Source organism: Drosophila sechellia, chromosome 3R (genome assembly GCF_004382195.2).
Source record: "Drosophila sechellia strain sech25 chromosome 3R, ASM438219v1, whole genome shotgun sequence".
Taxonomy (NCBI): domain Eukaryota; kingdom Metazoa; phylum Arthropoda; class Insecta; order Diptera; family Drosophilidae; genus Drosophila; species Drosophila sechellia.
The window spans coordinates 6,618,982-6,633,604 of record NC_045952.1 but is presented as its reverse complement, the minus strand read 5'-3'; the positions used below and the strand labels follow the sequence as shown (position 1 = coordinate 6,633,604).

At 43.8% G+C, this 14,623-nt stretch overlaps 5 protein-coding genes across 5 annotated transcripts; 3 read left to right on the top strand and 2 right to left on the bottom strand.

Moving 5' to 3' along the window:
• The first annotated feature begins 44 nt into the window (after positions 1–44).
• Positions 45–3,004, top strand: LOC6614289 (arrestin domain-containing protein 3). Its single transcript, XM_002038693.2, has 4 exons — positions 45–856; positions 921–1,246; positions 1,398–2,046; positions 2,280–3,004. The coding sequence occupies exons 1-4, from the start codon at positions 745–747 to the stop codon at positions 2,657–2,659; spliced, it is 1,467 nt and encodes a 488-aa protein (XP_002038729.1). The 5' UTR covers positions 45–744; the 3' UTR covers positions 2,660–3,004.
• Positions 3,005–3,445: 441 nt separating this feature from the next.
• LOC6614288 (arrestin domain-containing protein 17) lies at positions 3,446–5,182 on the top strand. Its single transcript, XM_002038692.2, has 3 exons — positions 3,446–3,610; positions 3,914–4,882; positions 4,948–5,182. Exons 1-3 carry the CDS (start codon positions 3,499–3,501, stop codon positions 5,097–5,099), a joined length of 1,233 nt encoding a protein of 410 aa, XP_002038728.1. The 5' UTR covers positions 3,446–3,498; the 3' UTR covers positions 5,100–5,182.
• Positions 5,183–5,426: 244 nt separating this feature from the next.
• Positions 5,427–8,408, bottom strand: LOC6614287 (arrestin domain-containing protein 3). The gene is made up of 4 exons (XM_002038691.2): positions 8,150–8,408; positions 7,192–7,541; positions 6,274–6,829; positions 5,427–6,199 (listed from the first exon to the last, which is right to left on the bottom strand). Exons 1-4 carry the CDS (start codon positions 8,259–8,261, stop codon positions 5,928–5,930), a joined length of 1,290 nt encoding a protein of 429 aa, XP_002038727.1. The 5' UTR covers positions 8,262–8,408; the 3' UTR covers positions 5,427–5,927.
• Positions 8,409–8,552: 144 nt separating this feature from the next.
• LOC6614286 (arrestin domain-containing protein 17) lies at positions 8,553–11,749 on the bottom strand. Its single transcript, XM_002038690.2, has 3 exons — positions 11,539–11,749; positions 9,666–10,715; positions 8,553–9,550 (listed from the first exon to the last, which is right to left on the bottom strand). Exons 1-3 carry the CDS (start codon positions 11,651–11,653, stop codon positions 9,306–9,308), a joined length of 1,410 nt encoding a protein of 469 aa, XP_002038726.1. The 5' UTR covers positions 11,654–11,749; the 3' UTR covers positions 8,553–9,305.
• A 191-nt stretch (positions 11,750–11,940) lies between these two features.
• On the top strand, positions 11,941–14,405 carry LOC6614285 (arrestin domain-containing protein 3). Its single transcript, XM_002038689.2, has 5 exons — positions 11,941–12,385; positions 12,510–12,659; positions 12,723–12,931; positions 13,249–13,843; positions 13,961–14,405. The coding sequence occupies exons 1-5, from the start codon at positions 12,274–12,276 to the stop codon at positions 14,209–14,211; spliced, it is 1,317 nt and encodes a 438-aa protein (XP_002038725.1). The 5' UTR covers positions 11,941–12,273; the 3' UTR covers positions 14,212–14,405.
• Positions 14,406–14,623: the final 218 nt, after the last annotated feature.

Here is a 14,623-nt window from a genome sequence, read left to right as displayed (position 1 = left end):
AATATTTCAGTTTTTCTCTGCGAACTTGACATTTTATGCAGTCCCTTTTTCCCCCAGGCATCTGGCTCGCTCTCATTATCGCAATTATGCATGCCAGATTAATGGAGTGAGTGCCCAAATAATTTCGAGGTCCTAATTGTGCCACGTTATGCGGCAACAAAGTGGCCAAGGGTTACACAGCCAACACCCCGAAAACAAAGTGCTTGTTGTGACGCACTGCTCGGTTTTGTTGACATTCTTTCGGCCGTTGTATCGGCGGTTGATATATGGTAATAACTAAAATGTACACCACTATATGGTGGATATTGACTCCTGACCTCACCAGCATCCGCCCCCTTGGCGTTAGTCCACCATTTCAGCCGCCACATGAGCGAGTGTGTGTGTGTGTTGGCCGCAGCGAAACAAAGGAAACCGAAAGGACCCACGGCCAAAAGCTGCTCCATTTCCGAACGGTTCGCGCTGAAATATTAGACCAGAAGCAGACAGTAGACGGCTACACAGACGCAAGGCGCCAGCTTATTGATTCGCCCGCTCCCGAAACTCCGCTCCCCGGAAAGCGAAAGCCCGATGGCGTCGGATGCTGACAAAGAACTCGCCGTTCGGAACTCAGTGCGCGTCTGGCTGTGTGGAAGTTGGGTTGCGGTTGTTCGGTGCTCCGTCTCCAGAAGGCCAGCCACGGATATAGTAGTGATGAACTGGCAGTGAAGATACGGTCAACTCGAGCCGGAAGCAAGTGCTGCAGCCATGCCCACCACCTGTGTCTTTCAGCTGGATCGCCTGAATCCGGTCTACAACAGTGGGGAGTACATCAGTGGTCGCATTTTGCTGCGTACGGACAAGGTGAAGCGAGTCAATGGTGGGTTCAGAGTACTCCTAAGTTCCTATCCCCCCGGAAAGACTACAATTTCCCAAATCCCCAGCCGTATATGTGACTCTGGAGGGCGAGGCCAAGGTTCAGTGGTCGATGAGCGGCAAGAGCGAGACGGCCAACTACTCGGGCCATCAGCAATATTTACACTCACGCACCAATGTGTTCGATAACACCCTCTTCCGGGCCGGGGTCCACGTATACGTCCTCACCCTCAGGATTCCGCCGGACTGTCCCAGTACCTGCAAGGGTCCCTACGGATACATAGCCTACACCATCTCGCTGACCATCGACAAGCCCTGGGGATTCGACGAGGTGTTCCGGAAGCCCATCATCGTGGTGCAGACACTGGATCTCAATTACAATGCAGAGTTTTCAGTAAGTACTTCTACTTTGGTGAATAAAAAAAATGAATAAAAAATTATTGATTTCCAATCGATTTTTGAATACAATGTCATGAGTTAATATAAAGAATTTAAGATATGTTTAAATCACAGTCCAATCATTATTAATATTATCCTTAAACTAGCTACCTGTCAAGGACGAGAACCTGAAGTATCTCTGCCATTGGCCCTGTATTTCGGGCCCCATCTGCTCCACCTTGACCTTGCCCGCCTCCGGATTCACACCGCTTCAGGAGGTACCCTTCCGGTTGGAGGTGGACAACCAGTCGCCACACTACGACATCATCGGCGTGGAGGTGTCCATCAAGCAGCACTTCGTCTTCCTGTCGCGAAAGCCCGTGAAGCGGAATTTCTACTCCAAGACGCTGGTCAAGGAGCTGATCTCGGACCGCACTCTGCGCCTGTCCAAGCGGCAGTACGAGTCCAGCATCTGTGTGCCCATGGACACGCCCCGATCCACCCTGAACCCCAACTACATCGTCTTTCTGCACTACACGCTGCAGGTGAAGCTGAAGACGGGCTACTTTCACTACGACACGGACCTCTCAGTGCCCATCATCGTGGGTACCATCTCCTTGCAACACCTCAGGGACTCGGTGCACACCCAGCAGCCTGTGCGGAGGACGCCCACGCCCGAGAGACAGCGGCTCATCGAGCGGGTCACTCCCCGACCGCGAACAGTGGAGGAGGATTCCGCCGGGGAAGCAGATCCGGCGACCGATGAGCCGCACCGCGTAATCGAAGACGACGAGCCACCATCTTACGACAGTTGCCGTAAGTTTTGATTATTCTTAATTGAAATTATTAGTTTAAAAAAAATATCTAATAATATCTAAAAATATAATTGGTTGCACGACACATTTCAAATAAGGATTATGTTTTCTATTGCTTTAAACTAAAGGTACAATATAAGGTAGTTCATTTAATGCAACAATTGGAAGGAAAATCCTTCAAGTCATTAATATTGTCTTAAAAAATAATTAGCTTTTCAACACTTCCATTTGCAGTTCCGCCATCTTTCAGTTTTGCTACCCTGGCAGGCAGTCAGCAAACATTGGGGAGTAACGCCGCAGTTGTCATGCAGCGGATTCACTTGCCCAAGTTTCCAGGATTTTCCACACTCATTGGGACAGCTCCTGCCCACGGAATGGAGGACTGCGGCCTTGACATGCATATGTACAGGTCGTACGGATCGCTTAACACGGATCACACAGGCCGGAGTCTGGACACTTTCGGATCCCTCTGTGGTCCACTGTCCGAACACGTCGAGGAGCAGGAGCAGGAGGCAGAAGAGAACCTGGATGTGACTGCCCAGGTGCATCGGCCGATTCAACGGGCAACGGTTTCGGAGGTCGAGGACGTCCTACAGGACGAGCACCTGTTCTAATGGAAAAGTGTCTTATATACGTATTGCCATCCCCAGTAACAAGTAACTGAAGTGTTCAAGACTAAGGCTTATACAGGATTTTTAGGCCGGGGCCTAGTACGTCGTCTAGTTTTAGTGAGCTTTCATTGCGCAAATTTGTACACTCGCGTACCATCCAAAATTGATCAAATCGAACTTATTGAGTGCCAAAATCTCCTTTTTCTAGTATACCTATAACCGCTTTTATACATCCGTTAAACATTTACGGTTTAAATATGTAATCGACTCGATATATTTACTAATTATTGTAAGTACCAATTAATGCGTTCTTAAGTGGACAATAAATAATTGCAGTATACAAACAATCAGTTTGTGAATTGTGCTTTGTGTTGCGTGGTGATGGAGTGTTATTTAAACGAATTCTTGAAAGGTTAGCGAATTATTTGTTTATTAAGTTTGTGGATTACGGGTGTTGTGCCAAAATTAATGTATGTATTAAAATAAAAGGTCGATAATTTTGGCTATTTACAGAGAAATAGACTCATCACTGGCCATGTGAGTCCCTGAATCCATCGTATACCCGAAGCTTTCGCACATATGTAGGCTACACCTGCCATCGGATGTAACGCATTTTAATTAAATTACAAATTGTTTGGTACGCGATAACACTCCAAACCCGGCACACTTGGCTAGCAGCGTTTTAGGCCAGATAAGATATAGCCCTGGTGATAATAGCCATTCACACCTAGTATATCCGATAAGGCCGTGTCGAGTCCCGTTCTTAATGGGCGGGCATGTTGTCAACAACTGCCAGACATCGGTTAGCAGTCGAGCCGTCAACAGAGTCCAGAGAGCTAAAAATGAGCCACCGCTGTGAGATCCATCTGGACAACCCACGGTGGGCCTATCGGGCCGGCGAAACGGTCAATGGTCACGTCTATCTGACCCTTTCGGAGCGGGCCTTAATCAAAGGTAGGTTGGAGCATGACTCATGGGCTACCCCGTGTAACATGGCCATCCAGTGGCGCTGATTCACCGATCAAATCTTGATCTGGTTTCTTTTATGGACTACCAAATTGCTGATAGTGCTTGTCGCAGTAAAATCAAATTGCTAATACCTTTCAGTTAGCTTATCGGCAAACAGCCAAAATTGATTAGTAACTTTTCATAATTGGAACTTGAAAAATATTTGTGCATAATAATGTAGTATACATATAAATTATAATAATCCTTATAATATATCATTCATTCTTTTGGCCAATGCTATTTTTTCAGCAATTTGCTTGGAGGCCAATGGATATGCGAGCACCGCCTGGCAGCAGCCCCAAAAGCAGAAGAATCAAAAGAAGAACCAGCAGCCAGTGGTTGTTCAGAACTTGGACTTTGATTATCGCGTGGATTATTTTGCCAAAATCGATTATTTTGTGGGCTCGGAGGCCGCACAGCCACAGATAATGGAGGCGGGCACCTACAATTACGGTTTTCATGTGAAGCTGCCCAAGAACTGTCCGGGAAATTTCGAGGGGGCCCACGGACACATACGGTACACCCTCCAAGTGCTCATCCACAGCAGTGCAGATCGTCCGCTGGAGGTGCTCCATGTACGCCAGTTGCAGATTTTCCCACAGAACTCTCTCAGCCAAGAGACAAGGAGCTGTGAGATCCAGATCTACGAGCAGACTCCTCGCCTTAAATTCTGGATGAAGCCACTTCATCTGCAGCTCCAGATTCCCAGGCAGGGTTATTCGCCAGGAGCAGGTATATCTGTCCACTTAAAGCTGCGCAACCCGGAGAAATTGCCACTTCGCGAGGCGGTGTATTCCCTCGTTCAGATCAGCACCTACGTTGCCCATCTGAAGAATAAGCCCAAGCGCATGGAGACCAAGGTGGAGCGACAAACTGTCCTAAGCAGCCGCCATGAGCTCCACAACCTCCCACGCGGAGAACTGCAGAACTTTCAGCATCTTCACATGCTGCAAGTGCCCCAAACTGCGGCCACATTGAGTGTGGCAGGATGTGCTTGCCTGCAGCTCAACTACGAGGTGGAGGTGCTGGTCACGACTCAGCAGGAAAAACGGTTCATTGCGGCCCGTATGCCGGTCATCATTGGCAACGTAACGCCGCCCTGTCCTGGCAAGCTCCTAATGCAAGGACCCATTGAAGGCACTGCTCCGGAACCAACTCCTCCAGTCGAAACCGCATCAACATTGGGTCCGAATTTTAGCGTTTCCACCACATCTTTGGGTACGTTTTTTATCTCCGATTTATAGAATATTCGTTTTAATTTTATCTTTTTAATTTCTTTCTAGCTTCGAATTTCCGGGAAGCTGAGTTCATGGTAGCCACTAATCTGAATAAGACCAACAAGCACTACTTGTCTGGGGAACAGTTGGATTTTAGACCACGCTATGTCTACTACGAAATGGACCAGACTCAATCGGAGGAAGTGAAGTCCCATTGAATGCACTCCACTACATTTTTTTTAAATCGTCTAATTTATTTCATTCACTAGCAAAATTACACAAATATATATTATTCCATTATCACAAAAGCGTCGTATCTTCTTTGTTTCGGTGTATCTTTTATGTTTTCACATTAGAACTGGTACTTTTACTGGGGTCAATTTTAATATAACTATACAGCTTTTTGAGATATAAGTACGTGATAATTTCAAATTAAGGGTATGATTTATTTTAAAAATCAATATATGCCTAGAACGATCTTTTATTGCATTCAAAAACGTATTTTTAAAATTTTTGTTTTATTTAATAAAATAAATATCGATAAGTGTTGTTCTAAGTAAGTAAGTAAGTTTATTTATGGGCGTCTATATGGAATCGAGAATATTAGCGATGTGATTCGATATTGTTGACTTAATTAAGAAGGATTTGCATAGAATATGATTTAGAGTGAGTTACAGTGAGCTCATTTGCCCAACAAATCCGTCAGATTCACGAATTTAAAAACCTTAGTGCGAGTGTTTCGCTAAGAATATGGAATTTAAAATATATTTTCAGGGGAATTTTGTTCATTGATGACTTTCTAAACTAGCGAATTTCATTGTTGTTGACTTATTCAAAGGTTCTTAGATTAAATAATTAATATTTAATATTACAATTTTTAAAAATGGATTCTAAGAATTTGAGTATTTATAGTTGTATTTGGTTGTAGAAGTTAAATATATTCTTGAGATTTAGTTTCTTAGCAGAACACGATAAACGTCTAAACTATGTTTACCATATGTTTAGTATAAGTAACATCCTAAGTAAAATCATTTGATGAGATTATGTCAAGAGTTAGTGTTCCAACCGTAGGATGGTGTTGTGCGGTCAGTATTATTTTGACCGATCAATGGGGCTGTGGGATCATGAGGTAGTGACAGAACGGGAACTGGTTGATTGGCACAGAACTCTTCAGGGGGTTGAGGTGGAGCCGATGGCATGGCAAAGTTGGTGTACATGGGGTAACGGGGAATAAAGTCATCCGTGCGATTGTGCTCATCCTGATCGATGTCGATGAACCTTTCACCAAAGTTTGTGGCCTCCTCGAAGGTTGGTGGTTCTAAAACATGAATAGTTTAAGAATTATACACTTGGAAAATTCAAATGACGAGAATGATATCGCTATATACTTACTGCACTTGTCATAACTGGGAGGCAGATCTGCGGCTGCTCCGGCCGGAGTGTCCGGTGTTTCCGGTATCCATTGTGCTGCACTTGCTGGATTCTCGGCACTTTGGATCAATGGTATGGTACCAATTACAATCGGCACCTCGAAGTCCGAGTCCACGTGGCAGTCGCCAGTGCTGATCGCGAGGATCACTTGGTAACTAACCGAAATGATGCCTTCGGAGCGGGAAGAGGGCGGTACTGCTGGAATAGACAGGGTTCCTTCAATTTTTTTCTTCGAGAGCCTCAAAACACGCTCCTGTTGGCAACTTTTGTTCAGGCTGTGCTCCTTTTCTCGGGTTTTGTGGTGCGGCGTCTGAGCTTGGAATTTGTAGATCTGCTTTAGTTTCACTTCGATGCCATCCAGATCATAGCCACTCGACTGGTTGTCAATCTCCAGAGTGAAGCGTATCTTCTGACCAGGCGCATAACCACCAAAGGGTATTGTTAACGTCGATAGAACCGGGCCTGAGCTGCAGGGCCAACAGCAAAAGTGCTTGATGTCCTCTCGGACCAGAGGCATCTGTGAAAAAGCAATGTATTTGTATTAGTGCTAAGAATAACTAATATTAACTAATATTTCATTAAATTATAGATTAAAATTTATTTAACTTTTTCTTGTATGTATTTCTATAGGCCAGGATCGTAAAAAATAGCGTGCATTTTTTATTTAGTCCCATAGATTTGGTTTGAATGAACACACCCCGTATTTGTTAAATAACTTCGAAATTTATGTCCATAAGGCACGCAATGTATCTACACTTGAATGACTCATATAATTGTCCTAACATATTGGTCGCAGGACAATTTAAAACTGCATTGATTTACTGCCGATTAATGCAATCTAAACTTTTGTGTCTCTAAGAAAACATCATTTGGACTCACCAGCAATTGGGGGCTCATGTTGAGGTTGTAGGTCTGTATGACCGTCAGTGGCTGCTTGAAGACGTTGTTGAAGCGCCACTGGCGATCGATGACCACGGACACCTCGTAGAAGATTTTTCCGTACTGCGCCACCACTGAAGAGGGGCATTCCAGGGGCAGTGGAATGCAGAAGTTGTAGGTGTGCGTACCTGGCGGCAGATTCCCGGATCCAAAGACCGATGTCCGGGTGTACAAGTACTGCTGCTTGCCTCGGAAATACTCCGTGTAGTGCTCGGTCTTTCCACCTCTTGTCCTTGTTCGCCGCTCATCCCATCGCACCTTGGCCTCGCCCTCGAAAAGAATGTATACCTCTAATCAGAAAGAGAAAAGTAAGTATTATATTTTAATGATCGATACTATATAAATATAATTCTGTAGAATATCGGATACAAACCAATCCGACAACAAGTCTTTAAATTATGTACTTATGTGAAAGCCTTCTTTGGACTCCGAAGCTGCTGCTAGGAAGTGCGGAATGAGATTAAGCGAATCAAAAAAGGAACTGTGTGGAACATTTTGAGTGCATTTCAACCACTGTATCAAATACTTTTTGTGCTCTTTTCGCAGTTTTTTGATTGTATACATACCAATGTTATCTTCTTAAAAGCTTTCAAGTTTTTTTTAGAATTGACAATTTGAAAAGCGAAAAAATTGATCAATGAATTTGGAATTAGGGGGCGAACTGAGCTCATCAGGTCATCCATAGCTGCATTTTAGGATACTTGGAATTAAACATTTGAGACAATTAAAGCCACATACAGCAATCTTATATAAGAAGCAGAACACTTTTCGCGCAACAACAAACTTGTTTGCTTGCTGCATTCTATAAAACCGGCTTGGTATTATCACAGAGTCAACAGAGATTACGTTTAAATGGAAAACATATCAGTCCGTTAGCTGTGTAACGATTCAAACTCACCGTTTACAGACTTTTCGGATGTTGTTGTCAGAATGGCCCTTCCATTGACCGTCTCTCCACTGTAGTAAATGGGTTCGCGGCGATCGAGCTCAAAAGAGCAGCTGGAATGCATTTTGGAATCGCCTAGGAAACGCAATATATTCTTTAATATGTGGGTGCTGGCACATATATTTAGTAGTTCCAGATATTATTCAGTGGCGACGCGCAACGTGAATTTATTCAGCACCAGACAAGCGTCGCACCCGAACTGAGATATAGAATGAGAATAGCCGGTCTGCAACAGCTGGGTTCTCAGTGACATCATCACTTGGCGAGAGCCAAAGCTTTTCTGATAGAGAGTTTGGGGCGAGGAGCGAGCTTTTGGAGCTTCCGCTCACTGAAAACAATATTGAGGGGCATCGGATTCTGATAAACGGTTCTCTTTTTTGTTTATTTTGTTACGAACAATAAGGCAACAAATCTTAAAATTTGCAATCAAAAAACAAGTGGGTTCTCTGAAAGCTCAAGTTTAGTTGAGCTGTTATCAAAGTTGTTATTATTTTTTGAAAAACGGTGAAATAGAATCATATCAAGTTAATTCGTCTATGGACTTAAATCTGGGATAGTTGATTACGTTTGTTACTGATGGTTTGTACGCATTTACAAACGCGTAAAAGTCCAAGAAGTTCCTGATTCCTGGTGCGTAGCAATCAAAGGGTATCATGACGGTCGAGAGAATGTTTGATCAGTATCAAAAGACCGTTTCTATGGTATATGTTCTATATAATTCGAAACGGGCCTGTTACTCAGATTGGGAGGAAGTTTAAAATTTTTTTTTTTTGGTATTTCGATGGAAATTGTTAAGCAATAGCTCTCATAACAAAATCTCTATGTTCATTTAAACCAACTGTGCTAGAAGTCCACCACTCAATATAATTTATAAATAGCGAATGAATAAATCTGTAGTTCAATGCCTTCATGGATTTGGTTGTCTATGCCATAGTAGCAATTTATCGCGTATCACCCAGTAGACACTTTTATATTCTGGGTTGTTTATCATTCCGATATACATATATAGTAAACATTTAGGTAAGTACACTGCAGTGCACTGGCGAACCGTAAAAGAAATAAATACTGCCGAGATAAGATATAGTCGTGATTTTCGCGATAAGTGCCCTCAGATCTGCACGGGTGACTCCACTGGTTGCTTCTCCGGTTGTTGCTTCGACTGTCCAGGTTCGGCAGGACGTCGGCGTCGGCGGCGCCTCTTCTTCTGGGGCGGATTTGGCGGCGGGCTCTGGAAGGTGTCCACGTCGAAGACCGGATAGCGTGGAGTAAATCGGGAGGCCTCGCTGACCGTGTTCGCGTCCGTGTCCGCAATATCAGTGGTCATGAACATAGCCTGCTCGTAGGTAGGAGGAGCTATGGAAAAAACAATAGCTTTAAAAAAATATAGTGAACATATATCTAAAAGACTCTATTTAAGATCTTTCATAACAAAGTCCTAGCTAGAAATATAGAGTTCTCTTGTACTCACGTAAATCTGGTACGAAATTGTCGGCGGCCTCCAACTCATCATCTCCGTCCTCTGGAAGCTCGAAGTCCTCTAGATCCTCGGCCATCTCGTAGCCGGAGTTGCTGACCCCGCTTGAGGCCATCTGAGCCAGTTCCATGGCCCTTGTAGAGGTGCATGGCACATCGGCAGGCAGCGAACTTCCAGATGGGTAGGCGTTAGTTGGCAGGAAGTCCGGTCCGGACACCGCAGTTGCCAGGGGCACGTTGCCAATGGTCACAGGGATTATTAGCCGCGGATTAGCCATCAGCCAGTTCATAACAGCCACCACACGCACTTCGTAGGATACGCGCACCACCTTGCTAAGGTGCTCGCAGGTGGGCGCCGTTGCTGGAATCCTTAGGGTTTCCGTGTATGTTTTCTGCGCATTATGAGCCACCGGACCGCACTCGCGCTTCACGAGCATTATCTTTTCGGATGTGGTGCGGAGCGAGGGCGTATCCGCCGTGTATGTGGCTCTCAAATGCAGCATGATCAGTAGCTTCCGGCAATCGGAGCTGGAGTCATTGCGCACATGGGCGTGGATCAGCATGAACTGACCCGGAACATAGCCCTGCTGCTGCAGAGTGACCTTCAACTGCACTGGCTTCGAGTGCATCAGGCAAAAGTGTTCCACGGCTTCATTGCTCGCCGGTTCCCGAAGCATCTTGGTCTCCTGGTTCAAGTCCAGCAGCTTAAGCACAGTGAAGCCCACGTTGTGAGTGCGATTGGAAGCGCCTGGCTTCAGAAAGGTGACCTTGGCCAGATACCGGATGTGTCCATACGCACCCTCGAAGGACGAGGGGCAGTGGCTAGGAATGGGGCAAGCAAAAGTGTAGGTGTACGTGCCGGCGTCCATGTTAAAGTTGCTGCCCTGCTCCGAACCCATGAGGTAAGTGGTGGAGGCTATATAGTCCTCCCGTCCGCTGTACTGGTGATTCGATCGCTTCTTGGGGTTTTGGATGGCCACCGCCTTACCATGTCTGCGGTGGCGCCACTGGGCTTGCGCATATCCACTTATTTGCAGTTTTATTCCTAAAAGACAAGAAATATTAGAATATATAGATCATCAATAACAGGGCTTCTTAAAAGAAAAACCTTATAACCCAATAAGAGATGTGCCTAATAATATTTATAATAATTTCATATTAATTCTATAATATAGGCTTGGAAGTCAAGAAATCAGTATCTAAATTAAAAAGTTAAGAAAAATACAAGGGGCTTCCTCATAAAACTAGCTCACTTTGTTTATCTCTTTGGGTTACCTCACACGGTTGTTCTAATATTAGGATAAGATAAAACAAAAGCCAGAAGCACTGAAAGACATTTCAATGAACAGTTAATAAAACCGTCTTAGGGCATTTTAAATTTAACTAAAATGGAAACTGCTGACGCACACTATAAAATTATTCAAATTGATAATTTAAATACCTGATTCGGGCTAAGCACGTAGATGCAAAATGCAAATGAAAAATTAACCTTTTTATATTGTACTAGAATATGTATATTTCGAAGAATTAACAAAATTTATTGTCTATATCACTGAAAAGCCCAGACGAAAACCGTGAGTAATTTCCATGGTATTTCCTCGAAAGAAAATAAAATTCGTTAGGTAGATCCCCAACTATAAGTAAGGCTGTTATCGGTCCCCTTCGGCTCCAGGAATCATCAATTATCGCACATTTGGAGTGTCCGCATGGTTATCACTTAATTACCCATTTCAATGGTTTGTTGAATCTTTTGCTTTTGCCAAACCTGACATTATCCGAAGCGATAAGATACGCCGCGCTCGATAAGCGAAAGCCCCTACTAGTTTTCGAACTGTTGGGGTATCCTAGTTGGTCATACTCGTACTTACCTCTCAGTTTCTTGGTCTTGTTCAGATTGACAATCACCTTGCCGGATATCACCTGGCCGGTGAAGTAGGTGCCGTGCTCATTCTGGTCGAACGTTATCATGCAGTTCTTCGACATGGTGGCGAATCAGTAATGGGCTTATGGCTCTCCAGAGCTTTTAGATTTGCGAGCGATCCTAACGCGCCCGCTGCTAAACACGAACTGGGCCAAACTGTATTGTTAACATGGCCTGGACTCTCGTTTTCAGTTTTGCCGTCGGCCGGCATTATCTTATCGGCTCAACTCTCTACAAAACCCACTGCAATACTTATCTATCTGGATAGTTGGCAACGCGGCCAGTTGAGTGAAATTCCTTTATAAATTCATTAACAACTTATGCGATAAATCAGTGACTTTATTATCCTCTAGTCCTCTATTGCTCCATCGCACTATCATCACTATCTCAACCTTGGGAAAACTGGCCCTCATCGATCAGTTCTCCCTGCCAATTTGGCACTTCTCAAATTGCTGTCACTTACATATGTAAATACTTCGATAGCAATGGTAAAAATTTGCGTTTAAATACTGAGATACCTATCGCATTGATAAGATAAAATAAAAATGTTGGCCAAATAAATGCTGCACAAAAAATAAAATAAAAATAGCCCCAGCGGGTGACTTCAGTTTGCTGGGAGCCACGACACAGACAGGGCAAAAGTTAAACAGCTCCTGGATTATCATACAAATCATTCCGCACAATGGTAATCTGTGAGATTGAATTCTTCAATAATACCCGGGGAATTTTCTATGCAGGCCAGTTGATTTCAGGACAGGTGGTCATTAAAACTGAGAAGGAAAAGTCAGTGAAAGGTAAGGCGCTGATTCATTTTGCTCGATATCTCTATTCGAAGCAAACGTTATTTGCGAAAAGACTTAATTATATTTGAAGTGCAAGTTTTGCAGGGGATTAAAAAATTGGTTTTTTTTACTTCAGCTGTAATCCTTAACATCAAGGGATATGCCGAAACCCACTGGGCGGATACCGAACACGACCCGGATGATCAGTCGAATGGTGAATCATTCAACGGACATGTGGACTACTTGGCCACTAGGGCTTATCTGCACGGGTCTAGTTCTAGCATAGGTATGTTCGAAGATGATAAATCACCATAAATATAGAGATAATGAAATCAAAGCTCCATTTCAGAGGTGCTTATTGAGCCCGGCACCAGCACGTATAGTTTCGCCTGTCAGTTGCCCATCACATGTCCCTCTTCTTTCGAGGGGACACTAGGTCGGATACGTTATCTGGTGAACGTGAGGTTCGTGCGTCCGTGGAAGTTCGATCTGAACTTTAATCGATGCTTCACTGTGATTAAAGTGATGGACCTGAACTCCGAAAGCCTGATGCTGAGGGTAAGTTTCTTTGTCTCTCAACACACTATGGGATTTTCATTTCCTCTTTTTCGGGGAGGTACAAATTCATTTATGTATCGTTCTCAAAATGATTTTCCTCAACCTTAAAGGCGACGAAAAGTATTATCACGCTCTATTATGTTTTTATTTTATTTTAGCTCTTATATAATTTTACTGATAACACAACAGGTCTATTTAACTTACGTAGTTTGTTATTTCTATTTTGTATTTAACATGTTGATAAACATTTCTCTTTCTTTTTTTTGAGGATATGGTCACGTATAAAATTAGTTTTAATCGGGTATTTTAAATTTCAGGTACCTAGCCAAGTTGAGTCCCAGCGAACTTTCTGCTGTTTTCCCTGCCGCTCGTCGCCACTCAGTATGCGACTTTCTGTTCCACAGGGTGGCTTCGTGCCAGGACAGACCGTCCCGGTGGAGGTGATGGTCTCTAATGACAGTGGTGTAGCCGTGGAGGACATAACCGTGAAATTGACTATGGTGGTGATCTACTACAGTCAACCCCCGTCCGCGGACACCAACAAAGATCGTTTCGAGATGGTCGTGAAAACAGGCGATGGTGTGTCGACCAAATGCCGGAAGCAGCTTACCTTCGATCTTAAGGTGCCGCCAACTCCGCCAACCTGCTTTAATCTATGCAGCATCATTCAGATCGGCTATCAGGTGGAAGCGGAAGCCAGGGTCAAAGGTTGTCATGGCGGCCAATCCCTTCACATGCCCATAACCATTGGAAGTGTCCCGCTAACGAAGAAACTGCAAAAAGAACCAAGGACTTGGGGTGAAGTCCTGCCACCCCAGCAGCTGGATGCCAAGGCATTGATTTTAATTGGCAGCGAACAGCATGGCGAACCACTTGGGAGCCCCAATCCTTGGACTGCGGATCCTTCAATTGGTGAGTAAAGTAGGAGTTTCAGGGAAATTCATTCAATCATTCATGGAATTGATGATATACAAAATTGCATATATTAATTCAAAGATCATAAATCAAGGATTCACTTATTTATTTTAGCTCCGCCGACTTATACCGAGGCTAAGCACATCTCCCCGGATCCGCAGAAGTTCTCAAAATCGAAGAAAAAGTCTCAGAAAAGAGGCGTCAAAGGATCACGAGGGAGAAATGCTGAAGCAATTGTGTTTTCACCCTTGTACGGAGTCTTTGATTTGTCAAACCAAAAGGACGAAATGACTTTCAGATCAAATGAACCCAAGACTGATGGCGGCTATGTCAATGACGGTGTAGAAAAAAGCACTTGGCTTTAGAAGGGCTTAAAAATAAATGTACCCATTGTGTAAATAATTAATAAGTAATCAAAATACAACAGACATGACAATATTAAGACCTCATTACGCTGTGGTTGAACGCAAACTGCGGAACTTGTTTCGACTTCAGTGAGCAATATTTTCTGAGTTGTGCGATATCTTATCGATGAGTTAATATATTTATGTGAGTGAAATTGCTATCTTTAGATGCGAGAGCTTCAACTCATTTGGGGACATTTGTTTTTACACCAGAAATATTACTATCAGCTGTTTTCGGACCTGATAATTAGGTTCACATGTTAGCTGGTTACGAATCATCTATTTATTGTATAAAAAATTGTTGGGGGTTTTTGGTTTACCAATAAATAGATTTATGGGTGTACTGATAAGATAAATCACCTAAAGGTCTCCG